General features: G+C 46.2%; 1 protein-coding gene across 6 annotated transcripts in view; it reads right to left on the bottom strand.

The window, feature by feature from the left end:
- The window catches only part of SHROOM3 (shroom family member 3), a 329,202-nt gene that overhangs the window by 21,563 nt on the left and 286,225 nt on the right, over positions 1-21,414 (bottom strand). For all 6 annotated transcript variants that reach the window (XM_061420517.1, XM_061420516.1, XM_061420519.1 and 3 more), the window contains 3 exons: positions 19,247-19,378; positions 9,312-12,510; positions 1,786-1,859 (listed from right to left, as the gene is read on the bottom strand). In XM_061420517.1, the coding sequence (XP_061276501.1) occupies positions 1,786-1,859; positions 9,312-12,510; positions 19,247-19,378 (3,405 nt within the window). The remainder of the gene's footprint in view (positions 1-1,785; positions 1,860-9,311; positions 12,511-19,246; positions 19,379-21,414) is intronic.

Raw genomic sequence — 21,414 nt, 5'->3', positions numbered from 1 at the left:
AATCCTATAACATAAAATTTACTACTTTAAATTCATTTTAAAATGTTCAGTTAAGTATATCCATATTGTTGCAAAACAGACCTCCAGAACATTTTCATCTTGCGAATCTGAAGCTAGGTAACTAGCAAGCAACAACTCTTGTCCCCACTCCTCCAGCCCTTGTAACTGCCACTCTGCTTTTGTACAAATCTGACTACTTTAGGTACCTCATACAAACGGAACCGTAAAGCATTTCCGACTGGCTTATTTCACTTAGCATAACGTCCTCAAGGTTCATCCGTGTTGCAGGCTGTGACAGCATTTCCTTCCTTTTAAAGGCTGAACAATATCCCAGTGTGTGCACACACCTCATTCTGTTTATCCACTCAACCACCTGTGGACAACTCAGTTGCTTCCCCCTCTCTGCTATCATGAGTAGTGTTGCAGCGAAGACGGGTATAAAAATCTCCCTTCAAAACCCTGCTTTCAATTCTTTGGGTTTATACTCAGAGGTGGGGTTGCTTGGTCATGACAGATTTTTAATTTTTCAAGGAACCTCCATAGTGTTTCCTATGGCAGTTACACCACTTTGTAATCCTACCAATGGTGCACAGGGGTTCCAATTTCTCCACATCTTCCCCAACACTTGTTAGGTTTTTTTGATTGTAGCCATCCTCATGAGAGTGCTTTTGACTTGCATTTCTCTGTGGATTAGTGATGTGCAGTATCTTTTCATGTGCCCGTTGGCTATTTGGAGGAATGTCTATTCAAGTCCTTTGTGTAATTGAGCAATTTGATTTTTTGTTTTTTTTGACTTTAGTTTCACCTTAGACTTTAGAATAGTGCTCTTTTGGCAGAGCTCTAGTTCTAGTCAACCTTCTCTTCTTTCTAGCTTTGAATTAAGGCACCCAAACTAACGTCCTTAGCCTCACCTTGACTCCTTGCTTCACTTTGAGAAGAGCTACAGGAGCAAAAGCAGCTATACAAGGCTGCCCTTGGCAGCGAAGGAGGTAACTTAATACTTACTTCCTGACCATGCTGGCAGTTACTAGGCTGAATTATGGAGAAGATGAATACAGAAAAAGAGAGAAACAATGACTGAGTGAAACATAATAAATATTAAAGAACCGGCCTAAAAAAAACAAGCGAGATTAACTATATGACCATCAGTAATAACCAGATTACAGTAGACAGTCCTACAATGCTGCATTAAAACTACATACAGACACGTGGTTCAGAGGAAATCCTCTTTGGAAATCCCTACTCGTTAAGCTCCAAGTGAATAGTCCAAAGATCCTACTTCTAAAAATTATCCATAATATTTTTCTAAGGAGAAATGATTTCGAAGGCAATAAAAAAAAAAAAAAAGACTTTCTTGCTGTCTTCTAAATGCCTACAATGATTGGTCTTATGTGAAGCTGTTCATGAATGCTTGTGCTTATTCAGAGACCTGATCCTGTGGGTCACAGCCAGAAGAGATCAGCCACACCAGAGAGGACCCACGTGAGAAAGTCAGAGGACATGCTGGAGAAGAGCACAATCATCAACCATTCTGATGTAAACACGCGAGAAGTCAACCACCGCCTCAACAGCACATGTTCAAAACCTATTCTGAATAGTATCATTCTTAGACAAAGTCATCTGTGGATAAAAAGGTTTCCCATAGCCTAGACAAACTGAAAAAGGCGGCACAAGACACCATGAAACATCATAACATCTTAATTCAATTTCTAGTAGAGATGAACAGAAGCATTTAACTCCAGCAGCATTCATGAGGCAAAGAGCATCATAACTATAGACACATACCTGGAACCTGGGCCAGTCAAATAACACGGATCCTTCATGAGACCAAAGCTACTGTTTTCCCCCAAAAGCACATCCTTAAAACAGAAGAGAGGCACAGCGTTAGTACCAACAAACGGTGTTTAAATTTACCAAGGGGGTGGAGGTGTAAAGGAGATGAACATTTATTGGTGGTCCACTCTTTATTGTCAGGCTCATGGCGGCATTGTTACATACTAACCCATTTTATCCTCAAAGCCTCAGGAAGTACTGTTAACCCCACTGCATTGATGAGGACACACACCCAAGAGGTTAACTTTTCCAAGGTCACAAGTGGTAGAACCTCAGTCTATCTCACTGGGTGCCTCTCTTAACCAAGACATTTTCTAAACAAGAGAAGTCTGATAACAATTACCTTCAGAGTTCAGAAACAACTGCTATATTTGAAGTATAAAGATGAAAATTAATTCAAAGGGCAAAACTTTTGAAATAGCAACAGGGAAATACGGGAGATGACAAGAAAAGGAGAGTTTACTACATTTAGCAAAATCCCAAGAATCAGATAGGAATCTGGCTTGTAATCAGGTTGATATACATTCTTTCTGGGAAAAACATCTCATCCACATGTCATATCAGTAACTCTGGGGACACTTCAAGGGTAGTCATTTGTTTCTGTTTTTAATATGGGTATATAATGGTTTCTGGTGGGTTATAGGTCAGTTTTTGATAGTGTAAAATCAGGTCATACGTACAGGTTCCTGATGAAGACAATGATGTTGCTCTTGATAAAACTCTCAATTATTTATGATAACAGGAGTCAGGTAGAAAACAAGAAAATTAAATCCACAGGTAATCCATAAACTTAATTTTAGCATTTCCCCCTTTATTCTGTCCAAAGGGCTAATTGCTTTTCATCCCCTTTCTCTTTTTCTTTCCTGCTCCTTCCCCCCAATCAGTGATAGAGGTACTAAAAAGCAAGAAGAGCCAGAGGTGGGTGGGAGCAAGCCCAAAGAAGAAACAAACCTGAATATTATTAATAACCACAGCTTCCCCTTACTGGGCATTGACTGTGTGTTGGATACTCTGCCAAGTTCCTTATGATCCTCAAGTGAAGTGCCTGGAGTCATGTCAGGCACCTGACATTTCTCCTGTAATTTAATCTATAACAATGGGGAGCAGGGCGGAAACTGCAGCAGCAAGGAGCTGGGATTCAAACCATGATTTCCTCAAAGCCTAAGGGTGATCTTTAGAACCTTAAGTTGAGAGGTGGCTGAGTTGGATGCAATAAAATATCAATGCTTTGAGAAAAAAGAATTCCATGCGTCTCTGATTTGCTCAAGTATCATTAGATGGAATAGGAATTCCTACTCTTCACAAAACCTTACAGCCCATTTATAACAAGCAAGGACCTACTGCACAGTACAGGAAATTCTGCTCAATATTCTGTAATAACCTAAATAGGAAGTGAAGTGAAAGTTGCTCAGTCGTGTCTAACTCTTTGCGACCTCGCCTGACAGACTTCTCTGTCCAGAGACTTCTGCAGGCAAGAACATTGGAGTGGGTAGTTGTTCTCTCCTCTAGGGGATCTTCCCAACCCAGGGATCGAACCCTGGTCTCCTGCATTTCAGGCGGATTCTTTACCAGCTGAGCTATCAGGGAAATCCAGGGAAATAAATGGGAAGAGAACTTGAAAAAGAATAGGCCCAAGACAAATTGCCTTGCTATACACATGAAATCAACATAACACTGTTAATCAACTATACTCCAATATAGGGGAAAAAAATGTACACATTGTTCAATGAGAGAAAAACAAAACAAAACCAAACTCTTATGGTCTCTTTAAAGTCTTTCTCCACTCCACTCCCTCACTGACAAGAATATTCAGCTTCACCAGTTGTTAACTGGAAAAGCCTCTGCTGCTGCTACTGCTGCTAAGTCACTTCAGTCGTGTCCGACTCTGTGCGACCCCATAGACAGCAGCCCACCAGGCTCTGCCGTCCCTGGGATTCTCCAGGCAAGAATACTGGAGTGGGTTGCCATTTCCTTCTCCAATGCATGAAAGTGAAAAGTGAAAGTGAAGTCGCTCAGTCGTGCCCGACTCCCAGCGACCCCACAGACTGGAGCCTACCAGGCTGTTCCATCCATGGGATTTTCCAGGCAAGAGTATTGGAGTGGGGTGCCCCTAGGTCCCCTCAAAGCTAGTAATGTTCAAATACATACTTCCATTCTATTACTTCCTTTAAATTACAGCATGAGCTTGATATTTATGAGGATATGCATAAAATAAAGGAACTGAGAGCCAGTAATAGACAACTGAGAGAAATTTTTACATCTTCTGTCAATGGAAACACCATTTGGACTGAAGGGAAATTCCTTCCCAACCTAGTAGAAAACCCAAGGAGGATGCATTCCTGCTGCACATATTTGCTTTGATTGGGTAAGTATGCACTGCCAAAGACTACTTGATTTTCTATAAACTGGTAAGCAGTATAAACTTCTATGACAATTTAGGAAAAAGCAGTGGCTATGGGGGATACAGAGTGATACCACTCATTAACTGTCTTTTTTTTGGTCTCTAACTTTGTTTGACTGACTGAGAAGTACACCAGTTCTTATTCTTTATTAGGCACCCTACACTTAAAACTATAAACTTAAATCCTAGCAAATTCTGATTCTCACTCTTTGAGTTCTGAATTAAGATATCCTAATATCTCTACGACCAATAAAACATGAAGACAATATTCATCTACCTTGGAGTATCAAGTATCTGCTAAAATGAATTAGAAATTTTAAAAAATATTATTTAAGTAGTAGTAATTGATAAATGTTAAAATGAAATCAATTCACTGGCTAGAGTTTTCAGATATAAGATGTTTAACTCTCATCTCTCAGTCTTTTTTTATACCAGGAGGCAGCACGGTATAGTGACTTAAAAACCTCTGGAGTTAAGACAGTAGGGAGTCAAACCTCACTTCCACCAGGTAGGGCAAATTCCTCAGTTTTTCTATGCCTTAGTTTCCTCATCTGTAATATGGGAATAACAACAGTATTTCCTCCTTTGCATAGATGTAGGATTAGTTTTATGCTTATAAAACACAGTGACTAGCACATCGTGAACATTTAGTTAATAGTAGCTATTTGCAATTTCACATTTTGTGGAAAGTGATTGTTACTTATCTCCAAGCTTGAATGGGTACTTGTTGAGAAGTACTAAAAATGATTGGCAAGCTGTATCCTACAGAATCGAGACTATTAACCAACATTGTGGGGTTCCATGCAAATTTCCTCAGCAATGAAATGTTTGTCACACCTTCACATGGTGAACGTGTCACATACAAGAAATGAAGATCTTTGAAAACACAGTGAGAACCAGAGAAGACTCTACCTCAACATCTGGGGGACAAAAAAATACCCCACCAGAAATCTCACTTCTCCAAAAGATTTCTTTTTATAGCTTCTGCTATATTTTAGATCTATGCATTGAATGGGTATAAATTTCCATCTCCAAGGCAAAAATGTTTGAATTTTTTCCAGCTGCTTTGCAGGGCCTACCTAATTTAAATCAGTTAAGTTTTCTAAAGTGTCTTAGAAAACAGAAAGCAGCCAAGAATTTGATGGGCACTTCAGCTGCATCACTAATATTCATTTGTTCTGCAATTACACTTTTCAAATTAAGAGGAATTAAAGGAGAGGGAACAAGGGGTGGTTTGTTCAGAGATGACCACAGCTGGCTAAGGGGCTGGCCTGGGTCTGCTGAGTGTCTGAGCAGGTCTTAGGCTATAAGTGGCAGCAGCCTTCTGCAGCCATCATTTCAGACCCAAGAACGACCAAATTTTATAAACAGAGAAATCAATTTCTGCGCTGACCTTGTTTTGCAAGCAGAAACTATCCTCACTAATGGACCTTTGAAACGGAGCTGAATCCTGGTCCAAAGCTTGCAAAATCCTGTGCTATTAGCATCTGGCTGGCAGGAACAAGCTGCAGTTGTTTGGGAGGCTATTGACTGAGCTGGCACCAGAAACAGACTCCATATTTTCGGTTTAACTCAGGCAGACGGTTTAGTCTCTACAGGGTCACTTAATTTCTCAGAGTTCTCTCAAGCTGAGATGAGAAAAATCCTTATTTAACACCTTCACCAAAGCTTAATGACAATGGTAAAAGTTCCTGGACTTTATTCAAATAAATAATAGTATCTTGAAATAATAACCACAATAATTACGTGGAGACTAGTTTTGTTTTTAACTAGTTCTACAACCAAGGAAGACAATGGATATATGAAGAAGATGTAAGGGGCAGACCTTGCCGGGGAATAGGTCTCAGGGCAGGCATGGTCAGACTGCTGAGCAAGGGAATGCAGGGGGAAAGCTGAGAACAAGGTCTTGGTGAAACTGCCATCTGGGGGTGATAAACTATGTTCAGAATCTGCAGGAGCAAAGCAGCAATATTTCACGTTGAAATATTCCATTCCCCCCATCACATCCCCCACTTTCTAAATATGGCAGTCGCTATATTAAAGAGGACATAAATAATGTTGTGTGTTTAGCTATCTCTAGAAAGTTTTTCAAATAATACCCAAGAATTGGGATTTAATTGGGATCATTCTTCTATTCTGCCTATGTTTGAGCTCTATTTCCCAGTTTATCAGGTTTAAGAAATATTTGGAAGGGAAGGCAAAATAATATTCAGAACCATCCAACCACTTCCCCAGAAGAGAATAATGACATGTAGCGAGGAATTAACAACAGAAGAGGATTTGGTTTTCACCTAAACATTTCTATTTTCTTTAGAACATGGGGAGAGAAATGAAAATGCTTGCCCTGCTATGTAGTGAGCCTCTGAAGCCTATCAAACTAGCTGGAATGGCATGCTACATACATGGACCATGTTTTTTCTTAGTTCTCGGACCAGGGATCAAAACCGGGCCCCCTGCAGTGGAAGCATGGAGTCTTAACCACTCACTGGACCACCAGAGCACCTACATATATGGATTGTTCAAGTGTTCTTAGAGGTAGGATAAGCACTGGAAATTAGCTCTGTTCATCATTCCAAGGGGAGAAAAAAAGCTATTGGAGGCTTATGGAGGATTGCTTCTATAGATTCTATGTGGATGTGTGTGGGGGTGGTGGTGGTTTATACTGGGGAGAAAATATTTCTTAAGAGAAAGTGTGTGGACGGGAGTGGTATTTTCCCTCAGAAGGCTGTGTGTGTTCAAATCCCTTCTCTTTCAAGAGATGCTCTTTCAGATCCCCTCAATTAGAACTAATCAGTGTCCCTCCCATAGCATGTTATTTATGATCACTCCCAAAGCACTCACCATTTGTGTTATCTGTATATAAGTACATATTCTTTGCTCAATTGTAACCCCCAGAAAGGCATGACCTTTATTTCCCTTTATGTTTCTTTCAAACCTATAATGCAGTCCTGTTCATAAAACATAGGCTCTACAAATGCTTGTTAGATCACTGTACTCTCTACTGGAGAAAAGAGACTCTCTGAAGGGTCAATGGAGGGGTGTTCTCCCCTTGTGGTAAAATATATGTGACTTCCTTGTATCTTCTGATCTGGGAAGGGAATCATGAGGTATGCCACCGAGCTGCAGTGCAAGTAAAGCCTGGAGACAGGCTATGAAGTAGGGAAACTAACAGAGCCCTGGGAGTCAGAGTGCTTGGACTTTATTCCCAGCTCTCCTAACATTTCCAGGGGAAAGTTCCTCATGATGTATCCACAGCTGGGAGACTTTATGAGAAAAATCCTTTAATGTGAGAATTTGAAAGTCTGGCATTCTCCTATCTCGTCAAGATAATATAAAGAAAGAGACAGAGATATGAATTTGATATGGATAATATGGGCTTCCCTGGTGGCTCAGACAGTAAAGAATCCTCCTACAGTGGGTTCCATCCCTGGGTTGGGGAGATCCCCTGGAGGAGGGCATGGCAACCCACTGCAGTGTTCTTGCCTGGAGAATTCCCATGAACAGAGTAGCCTGGTGGGCTACAGTCCATAGGCTTGCCCAGAGTCGGACACACTGAGAGACTAAGCACAGCATGGCACATGGATAATATATTCTACTACACAGGATTATTTTGAGGATTAATGAGATAATAAATGTAAAAGTGGGGCTTCCCAAGTGGTGCTAGTGGTAAACAATCTGCCTGCCAGTGCAGGAGGTGCCAGAGATGTGGGTTCGATCCCTGGGTCGGGAAGATACCCTGGAGAAAGAAATGGCAACTCACTCCAGTATTTTTGCCTGGAAAATCCCATGGACAGAGAACCCTGGTGGGCTACAGTCCATGAGGTTGCAAAGAGTCGGACATGACTATGCATGTATCCACTCCTAAATGTTAAAGCATTCTGAGTTGAGGGCCTGGAACTCAATAACAAACAATGATCAAAGTCAATAACAATACCTATTGTGTTAATGCAAAAGTCCAACAGAAACAAAAGAGGGTACCAAGATAAAAATCGTTAAAATACTAAGACACAGCTTCTATTGCACGAACTTGGGGGGCAAAAAAAAAAGCAAAACAAAAATCATGAAAGATAAAAAGATATCCCTAACTTTTCCTAATGTAATTCTTACACTGAGAAGTGGATGACACTAAAATATAATTTTTACACGTACATACTGCAGTCCATGGGGTCACAAAGAGTCGGACACAATCGAACAACTGAACAATAAATATAATATGCACATACTACTTTTCACTTTCATGCATTGGAGAAGGAAATGGCACCCCACTCCAGTACTCTTGCCTGGAGAATCCCATGGACAGAGGAGCCTGGTGGGCTGCAGTCCATGGGGTTGCTAAGAGTCCGACAGGACTGAGTGATTTCACTTTCACTTTTCACTTTCCTGCATTGGAGAAGGAAATGGCAACCCACTCCAGTGTTCTTGCCTGGAGAATCCCAGGGACGGGGAAGCCTGGTGGGCTGCCGTCTCTGGGGTCGCACAGAGTCGGACACCACTGAAGTGACTTAGCATAGCATAGCATAGCATATATACATATATGTGTAAATATATTATATACAGTTGTCTTCGAGTGCTGTGCTCAGTCACCTTTGACTCTCTGCAGCTACAGGATCCCCTGGGATGGATAACAAAATCTCCCTGATGCTATGTAAAATGGCATAATATTTGCATATAACCTACTTATAATGCAAATACTATATAAGTAATTGCTGGTGTGCTGGCAAATTCAAGTTTTGTTTTTTGGAACTCTCTGGAATTTTCCCGAATATTTTCCATTCCAGTGCAAAACCAGAAATGAGGCCTACTATGTGTGTGTATATGTATCTATAGATACACATATATAGATATCTATATTGACATATGTTTCTACATAAGACACAACTTTATAGATACCTATGAATATCTCTATTTCTGTAAGGATCTCATCAGATAGGGGCACTGAGAAAGACTCCCCTTAGGAAAACAAATGCTGCTCTCTTGCACGCTAAAGAAAAACAAAGGGGGAAGGAGGGGTTAGAGGAGTCGCACTAAGGCTTTGCGGACTGAAGCGGTAGTGCTAGGATCCGCTGGCTGCACGTACCTGGCGCTTGTCGGCGGTGGGAGATGACCGGGACCTCATGTGGACAGGGACAGCCTGGACGTCTGAGCGCTCCAGCAGGTCCTCAGCCGACATGGACTTCGCGGCCCTCCCAGCTGTGGCCCCCCACGGGGAGGGTTCCCCTGGGGTACCGTTCAGTCTCTGGGGGCCCTTTGATCCATTGTTAGCTCCACTGAGCAGTTCTCTCGGCGCTGAGTCCCCGCGGTGCCTTTCCCCAAGGTGGCGGCCGCTGGCAAACGAGCTGCTGCGATCTCGGGGGCCCCGCTGGGTCTCCCCAGTACTCCCCACCACAGTGGCTGGCAGAAGGGCGGTCTCCCTGCGGGGCGGCAGGCTGGGCTCCCGAAGCGAGCAGAGACTGGAAGCCGCGGTGAGGCCCGGGCCCTCGGGCTGGAGGTAGGTGCTCTGGGTGCGCTCCAGCAGCCGCCCCGGCTCCTGCAGGCCACAGCCGGCGCCCGCAGGCCGCTTGCCGGTCTTGCGCTGAATGTAGTCGGCCAGTGCGCTCTGCTGGAACTGCTTCAGCTCAGGCCCCGACAGGCTGAGGGTAGAGCAGGCCCTGCCGTCTCGCTCGAAGATGCGGCGCCGGTCAGTCACCGAGCCCTCCATGAAATGCGGCCCCTTCCTCGGCGGCCCAGGGGGCTCGGGCTCGGGTTCCTCCGAGACCCCCACCTCGTGCATCTTCTCGGGCTCTGAGTACGAGCGCTTCTTCTGCTCGGTGGTCAGATGCCGGCGCGGGCCCCTCCGGGCAGCAGGGGGCGCGAGGCGGGCAGGGTCCCCCTCGGCCGGGGTCACGCTGTGCCGCTCGCGCGGGGTGTGCGGGGAGGCGGAAATCGGTGCCTCCGGGCTGCGCAGCCCTACGTGGGCCGAGGCGGGTCGCAGGCGCCAGGGCCTGGAGGCCACAGACGTCCCAGGCTCGAGGTCCCGGCGTCGGAAGGACGTGGCTCCCAGGACGCGGGACTGTGCATCCTTGATGCTGTTCCGGTAGGCGCGGCTGAAGGGGGCCTCCTGCACAGTCGACTCTGGCATGCGGGGCCTGTCGTCCGACCACATGGCCTCCTTCTCGGCCTCGCTGAAGAGCTGGAAGCTGCTCTGGCTGCGGAGCAGACGGGCGTCCCGCCTCGGGGGCTCTCCACCCCGGAGTGGGGCACCCCGGCCACCCTCCACAGCCCGCCTCGACTGTTGACCACACGGCTGCCAGGAAACCTCTTCTGACTTTGGCTCCCCGTTTTTGAAGTGCTGTTCTCCATTGCCTAGGGGTTCAGTGAGTTCGGAAAAATGTATACGGCCTTTAGTCTCCTCCGAGTCATTCCCCAAAGTATTGGAGGCTGGGAGTGTCCTGTGGGGCCTGTAATTATAGCCGTAAGTAGAGCCGCCGGCACTCGGGGGTCTCTGGCCAGCCTGCTCTCGCTGCTCGATCTTGGAAACCTTCTCCAGCACGGAGCAGTGGGGCTTCCCGTACTGAAAGCCCTGCAGAGCCGAGGTGCTGCTGGAACTCAGCCTCCTCCGGCCCAGACTGGAGGTCTCCTGTGGGGATGGGGAGGGCGGCTCTTCATACGTTGGGTCTGAACTCTGGAAAGAGGCCAAGGTTCTCCCCTCGGGCCTTGGATAGGACACCGACCTGTCCAGCTGGCTCTTGTGATCAGCAACAGCAGTCCTTCCAGACTCTTCTCCCTTGGCATTGACTGCACAGGTGGATGAGCCTTCCAGGTAGACTTCCTGGGCTGCTGCTCCGAGATCCAAGCTGCTTTGCCTTCTTAGACTCTCAGGAATGTTCTGGAGGGAGGAGAAGGCAGCTGCAGTCTTGCCAAAGCTGCCTGGCATACTCTGGCCCAGGCTGCCTCCGTGGAGCCTCCCCCGGAGGTTGGCATTGTGGTCTTCATGGGAATCCCCCTCCCAAGGCTCTGAAGGCAGGAAGGATCTCTTGTCTTCACCCACTTCCCACACCTGAGCCTGAGGGGATTGGAGGCTGTGGTAATTAGAATATCTGTTGCCCTGGGTGCTCTTTCTCTCACTGGGATGTGGGCTGTGGCCTTCTAGAGGTGTGAGAAGTCTCTTCAGGGAGGTCTCCTCCTCGTTCTCAGGCACTGAGGGAAAATGGACTTTATAGGGGACACATTTGGCTGAAGTTTCAGGTTTCCTCTCTACTAGGGACACTGAGTCCCGTTCTAAGGCCTGGCAGAAGGCGAAGCCAGGCCTGCTAGATCCGTTTTGGTTCCCATTCTCATCAAGGGCAGCCATTCTGTCGCACGCTCCCTGAGGAGGTGTGTACCCACCCTCCTTGGCCAGGGCAGGGTAGAGGGTACCATTTCCACTCACAGAAGGCCGGGGCACCTGGGCGAAGTGTGGCTCCAGGGAAGGTACCGGGTAGATGCCAGTCGGCAGCAGAGGTTGGCCGGGCTGGGCCTTCTGGGTATAATTGTGCTTGGGCTTCACTGGAGGGCTGTTTTCTGGGCTCTTCTCTAGCACAGTATGCAGCTGTTCCTCTATGAAGGGAGATTTCAGGGTGCCTGCAGAGTTTGCTGGAGGTCGGCAGAACCGTTTCTGATCTAGGCTAGACCAGGAGCTGGGCCTCTCTCGCTGCCGGAAGGCTGCATAACTGTCACTCCGAGCTGGGGGCAGGGGCGCACCCACTTTAGGAGGCAAGTTGTCCACAGTGGTCTCTAAGGAACCGGGACACTGCTGGCTCCAGGAAGAGGGTGGTGCACCTTTGCCCCGAGGAACATTATGGAATTTATTGTAGCCCTGACCATCAGTTGAGGCTCGGGTCTCCCTACCTTGGAGAAGCAGGCCTGAAGAGTTCACCTCATACTCTGCTGAGACCCCCCTCCGGGGGTCATAGACTGTCTTAACATAGCGAATATCTGCCTGCTTCATCCCTTCTAGGAGGCCACCTCGAGCAGAAGTGGTGTCCATGGAGCCCGAACGCTCCCGGCCAGAGACGCCAGGGGGTGGATACTCGAGGATGCTGGAACTGGTGGAGAAGGAGCTGTAAGCCGAATCTCTCTTGCTGTGGAGGTGGCTGAGCTGGTCAATGCTGCTGGTGGACTTGGCCGGGGAGAGAAGGTGGCAGGGTGGGTATCCCCCGCCGGCCTCCAGGCTCTCCATGCTCCCCTGGGAGCTGCACCGGTCAGGGCTCTGCCTCAGATATGCGTGGTCATAGCCGGAGAGGTCACTGGTGGAGGAGCTGGAAGAAAGGGAGGCAGGGCAGTCAGCGGTGAGCCCTGATTGTTCAGTAGGCTTCCAGGCACAGGACTAGCTTATAAATGGACTGTTGTGCAAGATGTTTGGTTTCTGGAAGGGTGGGTAAAAGGACCATATTTGGGCCTTGCTCGGCCTCCCTACGTGTCATCACTAGGAGTAACTGCCCAACACCGTAACCTATGTGTCTCTAATTAATCACCCAGGCTCGCCAGGGGAGAAGTGGGGAGCAGGAGGACACCACGTGGGCCTTTGGGCTCAGGCAACACGATGATATACTGTGTTCTGTGCCGGAAGTGACATTCTGCACGTGCCCAAAAAATGAGAGAGGTGGGCAAGGAAAGCGGAGGGCGAGATGAGTTAGAGGGACAGAGACTGACATTTTGTGTCTCTTGGGGCGTCTGTGGGAAGAAGGGGAAAGCTTAGTAAGAGACCAGGCACGCGGATGGCTGAGGGAGACTGTGCACATGTCCCCGGTTTTAGTTAATATCTTTCCTTTTTATGGAGTTGAAGGGCTACTCCCTGGCAATCTTCCTGGAATTTCCACTGTACAAGAGACAATTTGTTTGTGGTAAGAAAGCCAAACACAAAACTGAATGAGAGAATACTCAGAAAAATTGAGAGCTAGCAAAAGTGGATGAGAGAGGAAAAGCAGACTGGCTAAGAAGTCTTAATCACGGGAGGCTCTCAGGTGCTGGGAGACCATCACCCATGGACAACTTCCCAGAGTCTGGGCAAAGCCTCATACGCTGGACAGTAAGACTTTTTCCTTCACTAGCTCCTCCAAAAAGTTGCCATAAGACAGAATTACTTATAGCTACCTTTAATTATAAACCCCAAATATACTTCACCCAGCATGGGCGAGAGAGAGTAGAGATATAGGAAGGAATAAGTAGCTCAAAAATCAAACAGCAGTCTCAATAGTTCAAACATTTGTGATTCACTGTTCTCTAAAGAGGGTTTCCCTGGTGGCTCAGCGGTAAAGAATTTGCCTGTAATGCAGGAGACACAGGTTCGATCCTTGGGTCAGGAGGATTCTCTGGAGGAGGAAATGGCAACCCACTCCAGGATTCTTGCCTGGAAAATCCCATGGACAGAGAAGCATGGTGGGCTACAGTCCATAGGGTCACAAAAAGAATAAAGAAAACGAAGAGTTCTTGCCTGAGGCTTTTCATTTTTAAATGAATAGGCATTTAAACACTATTAAAATCCATGGAGCTATTATTATATTTCTAGATGTCATATAAGTAAATATGGTGTCTTAATGGCTGAGTAGGTGATAATGCTTTGCTGGACTGTCTCCAGAGTATACGGGAGGAGACTAGAAGGATCATATTCTGAGTCAAAACTGGAGCAGAATTCAAGGAAAAGAAGACTACATTTTCAGCAATTGCCCCCCCAGAATAATATTTCTTTTTCAGGGCAAGTAAACTTACTGAATGGAACATCTTGCTTTGGCAGGGACAGGTATAAATTCAAGGAGGAAGGAAGGGTTAATCTCAACCAGATTAGGGAAGCCAGTCCTGGCACTCCATGTCACGGCATATATCACTACCAGCATTTACCCCCCCACCCCCAAATGAAGAGGATGTGCTGAAGATGCACATGACGTGACTGAGGATAATCCCCTATGACCCACTTGTGCTCCTGTTTATCTCCTCTAACAGAAGACTCAGAGTTAATACTTCAAGGGGACACGGAAGCAGTAGATTCCACAAGGGCTGTTTTTGCTCACCAATTCCATGCAGGTGGTAGACACTACTTAATCCTCCTCCCCACTGCTAAGAATTTTAGCAGTCTTTCACTAAAAGGATAAGCCAGATCTAATTTAGGAACATGTGAAAAAAAAAAAAATCAAAGTGAATAAACTGATGGGTTAACTGAAACACTGCTGAATCGGAGGAAATGCCATCGCAAAATACAGATGGATCTAGAAACATGAACTCACTGGTAAACGTATCTCGAGCCAAGCAAGGGTAGAGTGGGTTCCGTCTTGCGGCCAAAGGACACTTAACCCACCAATCCTCAGATGGAATGCATCCCATGAGGACCATTCTTACTCTTCACTGCTACTCAGGAAGGGCTTTGTCTCCCCAAATTCTCATTTCCAAGCTGCCTGGGGACTAAGACCCAGTGACCTATGCCATGCCACGGAGTGCCCTGACATCACCCTGTATCAACAAGTTCTTCTACCACATTCTGGAAGCAGTCATTCTGATCACCCCTGCCATTCCTGCTTCCAAGATGGCACTCTTACAGATGGCTGCCAAGAACCTGACATGCAGGTCTTCAATCCTGCAGCAGTTCCAGCCCACACAGAGACATCCTTACTCTCAAGATGAGTGTGTCAAGCATGTCAGAGTTCTCACTGTGGTCTGACGACTTCTCTACCCTCGTTTCCCATTGCTCTCCTCCTTGCTCACTGCACTCTGGCATAATGGCCACTGATGGCCTCTCAAACCCATGAAATATGTTCCCACATCAGGGACTCAGGGCCTTTGTACTCACTGTTCCCACCATAAGGAATGCTCTTCACCTGGCTCACTCCCTTCCTTTATTCATGACTGCATCGGAGAATACTTCCTGCCATTCACTATCTTAAAAGTACCTCCCCTCTCCGTATTTCTTGCTGCTCTGCTTTATTATCTTCACAGCACTTACTACTACTTGATATTACATCACCTCTGTTTAAAAGTATTTCCTAAATACTTAAAACATAACAAGGAGCACAAAACAATTATATGAAAACATTTCCTAAGGTGTACTACCAGAACATTAATTAATTCCTCAGATGATAAAATATGTCTGGAAAATACTGGGCTGCTGCTAAGTCACTTCAGTCGTGTGCGACTCTGTGCGACCCCATAGACAGCAGCCCACCAGGCTCCCTCGTCCCTGGGATTCTCCAGGCAAGAACACTGGAGTGGGTTGCCATCTCCTTCTCCAATGCATGCAAGTGAAAAGTGAAAGTGAAGTTGCTCAGTCGTGTCCGACTCTTAGCAACCCCATGGACTGCAGCCCACCAGGCTCCTCCGTCGATGGGATTTTCCAGGCAAGAGTACTGGAGTGGGGTGCCATTGCCTTCTCCAGGTAAGGTAAATAATTGTAATTTAAGACATCCGAGTCCTTAATAAATTTGTTCATGTGATATTCTGCAAGGCAAATATACTAAGCAGTGCTTTAAGTTTTTTTTAATGTAGACCACTTTTAAAGTCTTTATTGAATTTGTTACAATATTGTTTCTGCTTTGTATTTTGATTTTTTGGCCACAAGGCATGTGGGTAATATCCCACATGTTCTCTGACCAGGGGTTAAACCCGCACTCCTGCCCTGGCAGGCGAAGTCTTAACCACTGGACCACCAGGGAAGTCCCAAGCAGTGATTTCTAAACTTACATGACCCTAGACAGTTTTCCCCAAGGAGCATCTAATGGATTATCATTCCATGGAACATACCTGGGGAAACAATAAATACTACTTTTTGATGTCTTGCTCAGTCTTGCACTCTCAATAACTAAAAATTATCTCAGACATAGTAGGTATTCCATACATATTTGTTAGAGGAATGAATCAATGAGCATGTACTGGTTCTTTAGTATTGTGATGGTGTTATTTCAGCCTCTTGGGAGGGGACTAGACTACAGGATTTTTTGGAGGTTTTTCCTAAAGTACTATGTACTTTAGAAGTCCTAATACTTTAGGACCATTGTGAGATTTCTGTAGGACAGCAGAAGGACAGTGACAAGGATCTGAGAGAAAGCAGCTGGAACACAGTTGCAGTGAAATTTCAGATCTGAGCCAGTTTGCAGGCGGTGAAAATTACATATCTTCTGTCTCTTTGAACGTCTCTCTCCCTCTCTCCTGCCCCTCCCCATCCCTTGAGCTCCCTCTCCTTTTCCTGCTTCTTAATGAGAAACAGATCCACATATTTAGGACGAGGCTGTGTGAACGCTGTCACAGGGATGCTGCCCACCAGACCACTAGATGCCACTGTGCCCCTCAGAAATGTACCAGGAGAGCTTCTCCAGCTACAGCTGCCAAAGGGCAGCCCTTATGAGCAGAGCTCAGAGCTGCGAACCCAAGGCATGGAATGAACAGACCACAGGATGCTTTGAGCTGGGGTAGAAGAAAATCCACATGGATGTGTCATTTTGGGGTAACCCAAGCTTTCCTTTCTCCTCCTGTACCCCCACCCAGAGATTTTGTGTTGACAGTCATTGTGTCAGGGAAGGCTGCTCCGAAGCTTGCATTAGAGGGCAGAGTGGTAGGTCCAGTGCAGGCTCCATCTGCCTAAACCCCTCTGGAGGGTGGGATGAGGAAGAAACAGCAAGTGGAAAAGCAGAGCCTGTAGAGTATTGCACTTCTAATGTCAACACTGCGACTCTCCTGGGGCCTCTGGAAGCTCACCATAGTTACTGTGGGCAGTGACTCTAGGCACCAATTGCAATTGTCTTATTTCTGTCTTCAGCCCAGTGTATATTTAGGTCATAGTATGACTTCAGATTTAAGGGCCTCCTAAGGTTAATGGGCTTCCCTGCTGGCTCAGTGGTAAATAATCCGCCTGCAATGCAGGAGACCTGGGTTTGATCCCTGGTTTGGGAAGATCCCTTGGAGAAGGGAATGGCTACCCACTCCGGAATTCTTGCCTGGAGAATTCCATGGACAGAGGAGCTTGGCAGGCTCCAATATGGGGTCTGACATGCAGTCGCAAACAGTGGGACACAACTTAGCAACTGAACATCAACAAAGGTTAGTGGTTAGGAGGGGTACCCTGTTAATACTCCTGCATTTTATAAATGTGTACTGGTTCATGCCATTAACCTCGTTCATTATTATGTTTCACTGTGTCTCTGACAAGTTTTCAGCCTTAATTATTATAATTACTTTTCATAATTACTGAGTGCTCACTATGTTCCAGGAACTACACTGTCTTACATCTTACTTTGTTTAATCCTCACTATGATCCAATGAGATATATATTATTAATTTCATTTTACAGACAAAGAAACCAAGATCAAAGCGGTTAAGTGCTTTGCTCAACCTTATGCAGTAGGTAATGAAACTGAGATTGAAACTGAGGTCTGATTTATAAGCCCAAGTACCTCACCATCTGGTGTCACTTCCACAGCTGGGCCCCCGCATCTAACCTAAAAGCCTGTAACACGGCCATGCCCACAGAGCAAAAGCACTGTGCCTCCACGTGAGCCCTGCTGGGGCTGTGTTCCTGGAGCACACAGGGCTCAGACGGTGAAATTTTTTCAGAATTACGGGGAGCGCTGTGGGCAAGGGAAAGGAATGTCTGTAACAAGGAGGGCGATCAAAAAGTATCCTAACAGGCCATGCCCACCAGTCAGAGCTCTAGCATTTATTTGGCCCTTGATCTGAGCAGACGTGGGTCATGGGGATTCTGAGTCTCGGCCTCACCAAATGTGTAGCCACCATCTGTTTGTTAAGTAATCCTTCCAGCAACATCCTCCCCTCCCTGATACTGACCAGCATTTTGTGCCTGGCCACTCAGTTGTGTCCGACTCTTTATGATCCCATGGACTGTAGCCTACCAAATTCCCTGTCCATGGAATTATCCAGGCAAGAATACTGGAGTGGGTTGCCACTTCCTTCTGCAGGGGATCTTCCCAACCCAGGAACTGAATCCGCGTATCCTGTGTCTCCTGCATTGGCAGGCGGATTGTTTACCACTGGCACCACCTGGGAAGCCCTCCTGCCTCACTACTAATAACCTATATCCAAGTACTTCCAAAAAGTGGTAAGCAACAGGGCCTGCCTCCCTGGCTTCAGGAGATGGACTCCAATTTGCATGGCTCCAAGTCTGAAGTAAATGCAGGGGTGTCCTGACTTCATTCTTTAATAGGTCTGGGGCGGGGGGCGGGTCAAGCTTGGCTCCCTTCTCCTCAGTCCCCTTCAATTGTGTCAGGTCTGATTACTGTAATAAATCCCTTCTCCTGCATCACTCGTGATGGCTCTGCTTTTTCCAGACTGGACCTTGACTGCTGGAGCAATAAGACAAGCAGAAGAAAGATGACTCATACAGCTAGTATAGAAGAAGTACATGAGGTTATGGGCAATGGCTTTGAAACCTGGCTTGGATTTGATTCATGACTCAGGTACTGAGCAGATGTTTGAGCCTGGACAAACCCATCTCTCCAGCTTCAACATCCTGTCCTATGAAATGGAGTCAAGAAGACTATATCTGTTTCAAAGGTGCATACGAAGGACCGCATGAGATGATGTACATACTGAACAGTCCTCAGTGTGTTAACTGCTTTGACTGGAGCTAAGTTGGATAACTGGCTTTAACAGAGAGAGAAAAACCAAGTGGGAAGTTCAAACACTGAATAAAACCATTCAGATAAAAAATAGATACCTATTTGACTAAAAGGATGTGAAGCATCAAGGGAGGGAGCCGTCCGTTTTTCTGCTATAGTGCTATGGTGTGTAATTGAGAAATGTCTGATTGAGGATCAATAAACCCCATAAATATCTCAAATGGCTAGTCATTGTTCAAAATAACCCTGGCCTCTCTCCACGCTAGTCTAGCCCAGAAGGTGATGACTCATATGCACGTCAGGGCTTTTAAGACGATGCGGATAGTGGGTAGAGAGACTTAATACTTGGGGTAAGTAAAAGAAAACAATCCTTTCTGGGAACAGAGCATTTGAAAGCAAACTGCACCCCCACCCCCAGGTCTCAGCTGTGGTCACTTACCTGGAATGGTAGCTCTGGGGCCAAGGCGTGCCAATCGTGCCCTGAGATATCTGCATCATGCTGGCATCGGGTTGGTTCTCCCCAAGTTTGGTCGAGTGCCAAGAATGAGGCCGGCCTGCAGGTTCAGTGCGTCTGGGGAGACACAGCACACGAACGCCCGTGTTAGGAGCAGTCGCCACTGATCTCTTCACCAGTGAGATTTATGGACTTGGAAGCAGAGACTGCTGTGTCTCAGAGATGGAACACAGTCGAGTAAATACTGGAAAACATCTTACTGTTCATTTCTCTTACTAACCATTGTTTTTTTTTCTGCTTTATTATTATTTTTATTTTCCTTTTCATTTCGACATGATTTCAGTTACATACAAATATTGCAAACTTAAAGAATTCCTGCATAAACCCTTGTGCCCTGTTGAGAGTGCAAACTGGTGCAGCCACTATGGAAAACAGTATGGCGTTTCCTTAAAAAAAATTTAAAATAGAGCTACGATAGGATCCAGCAATCCCACGACTGGGTATTTATCCAAAGAAACTGAAATCAGGATCTTAAAGGGGTATCTGTACTCCCGTGTTCACTGCAGCATTACTCATAATAGCCAAGATATCCCCTAAGTACACACAGAACTGACAAAGCTGAAGGGGAGAAGTGGGTGTTCTTCAGACTGCACGGCTGGAGGTTGAATTTGGTAGGGAGGATTACACTATTGTACAAGTTCAGAGTCAGAGAGTGGCTGAACTTTATTTTTGACAAAAAAAAAAAAAAAGTGAGATGTTTACCACTGACTTCAGGGATTTCTAGACTGAAATCTCAATGGTGAGAAGAGAGGAGGTACCCTGAAGTAGCATGGAGCTACCCAGGCTTAATATCAGCTGGTACACCTCCTTCAGGAAGGAGCAGACATCTTGCTGAAAGTTCTGAATCAGACTCTGAAGCAGGAAAGGCGGCTGTGCAGAGAACAGTGAAGATCAGTGGAACTGTCTCATCTAGATTAAGTGAAAAAAAATTCTCTATGTGCTTTTAAAGACAACAGTAGGCTCTCTTTTAAATCAGGGGTCCCAGACCCCCGGGCCATGGACTGGTTACTGGTCCATGGCCTGTTAGGAGCCAGGCCACATGGCAGGTGGTGAGTGTGTGAAGAAGTGAATCTTCACCTGTGTTTATAGCTGCTCCCCACTGCCTGCATTACAGTCTGATTCTGCATTACGGTGAGCTGTGCAATTATTTCACTATGTATCACAATGGAATAGTCATAGAAATAAAGTACGCAATAAATGCAATGTGCTGGAATCATCCTGAAACCATCCCCGACCCCCAATTACTTGGGGAAAAACTGTCTTCCACAAAACTGGTCCCTGGTGCCAAAAAGGTTGGGAACTGCTGTTTTCAATCTAAGCTGTCCAGACCGCTCTTCAATTTCCTTCCCTTTCATTCGAGGGGCATCCACAGACACTTTCTACATGGCAGCCATTATGCTGGCACTCAGGTTACAAAGTATCATTAGACGCAAATAGCTCACAGAGTAGCAGAAGTGACAGCCAAGCAGAGCACTGTAATACACTGAGATGGGGTCCCTAATAGAGATGTGTACAAGGTGCTCGGTGTACTCAGGAGAGGGAGTCACTGGGGGTTTCACAGTTAACTAAGCCATGAAAGATTTCTCCAGATGGAAGGGGATGGGAAATGGAAGGGAAGCACATCCAGGTAGAAGAGACAGCATGGCAGATGCATGAAAATACAGAAGAACATGGTACAAACAGCTTACATAAGTGGAGACTAGATGATGAGTGAGGGGGAGGCAGCAGATGAAGATGAAGAGGATCCAGATCTCAGCCGGCCTCACTGAAGGCAACAGACAGTACCCTATGGAACTGGAGGCCACTGAAGAACCTGAGCCAAGGAGGGCCATGTTCAAATTTGAGTTTCAGGAAGATACTGCCAATAATGAAAATACATTTGAGACAGAGAGAGGATTGGAGGCTACTGGACTGGCCACGGTAAAGAGATTAAATAAAGACCCAGCACTAAGGCAGGAGCAGTGAACTTAAACAGACAATAGATCTAATGCCTAGCCTAGTGAGCACCTGGATGTGGCTGGCACAGAAGAGTACAGTCCAGGAGGAAGGATGGCCTTTACGTAGCCTGAGCTAGAATGGTAATATTCCTCACC

This window comes from Bos javanicus, chromosome 6 (genome assembly GCF_032452875.1).
Source record: "Bos javanicus breed banteng chromosome 6, ARS-OSU_banteng_1.0, whole genome shotgun sequence".
Classification (NCBI taxonomy): Eukaryota; Metazoa; Chordata; class Mammalia; order Artiodactyla; family Bovidae; genus Bos; species Bos javanicus.
The sequence above is the reverse complement of the archived record's forward strand: the minus strand, read 5'-3'. Positions and strand labels throughout refer to the sequence as shown.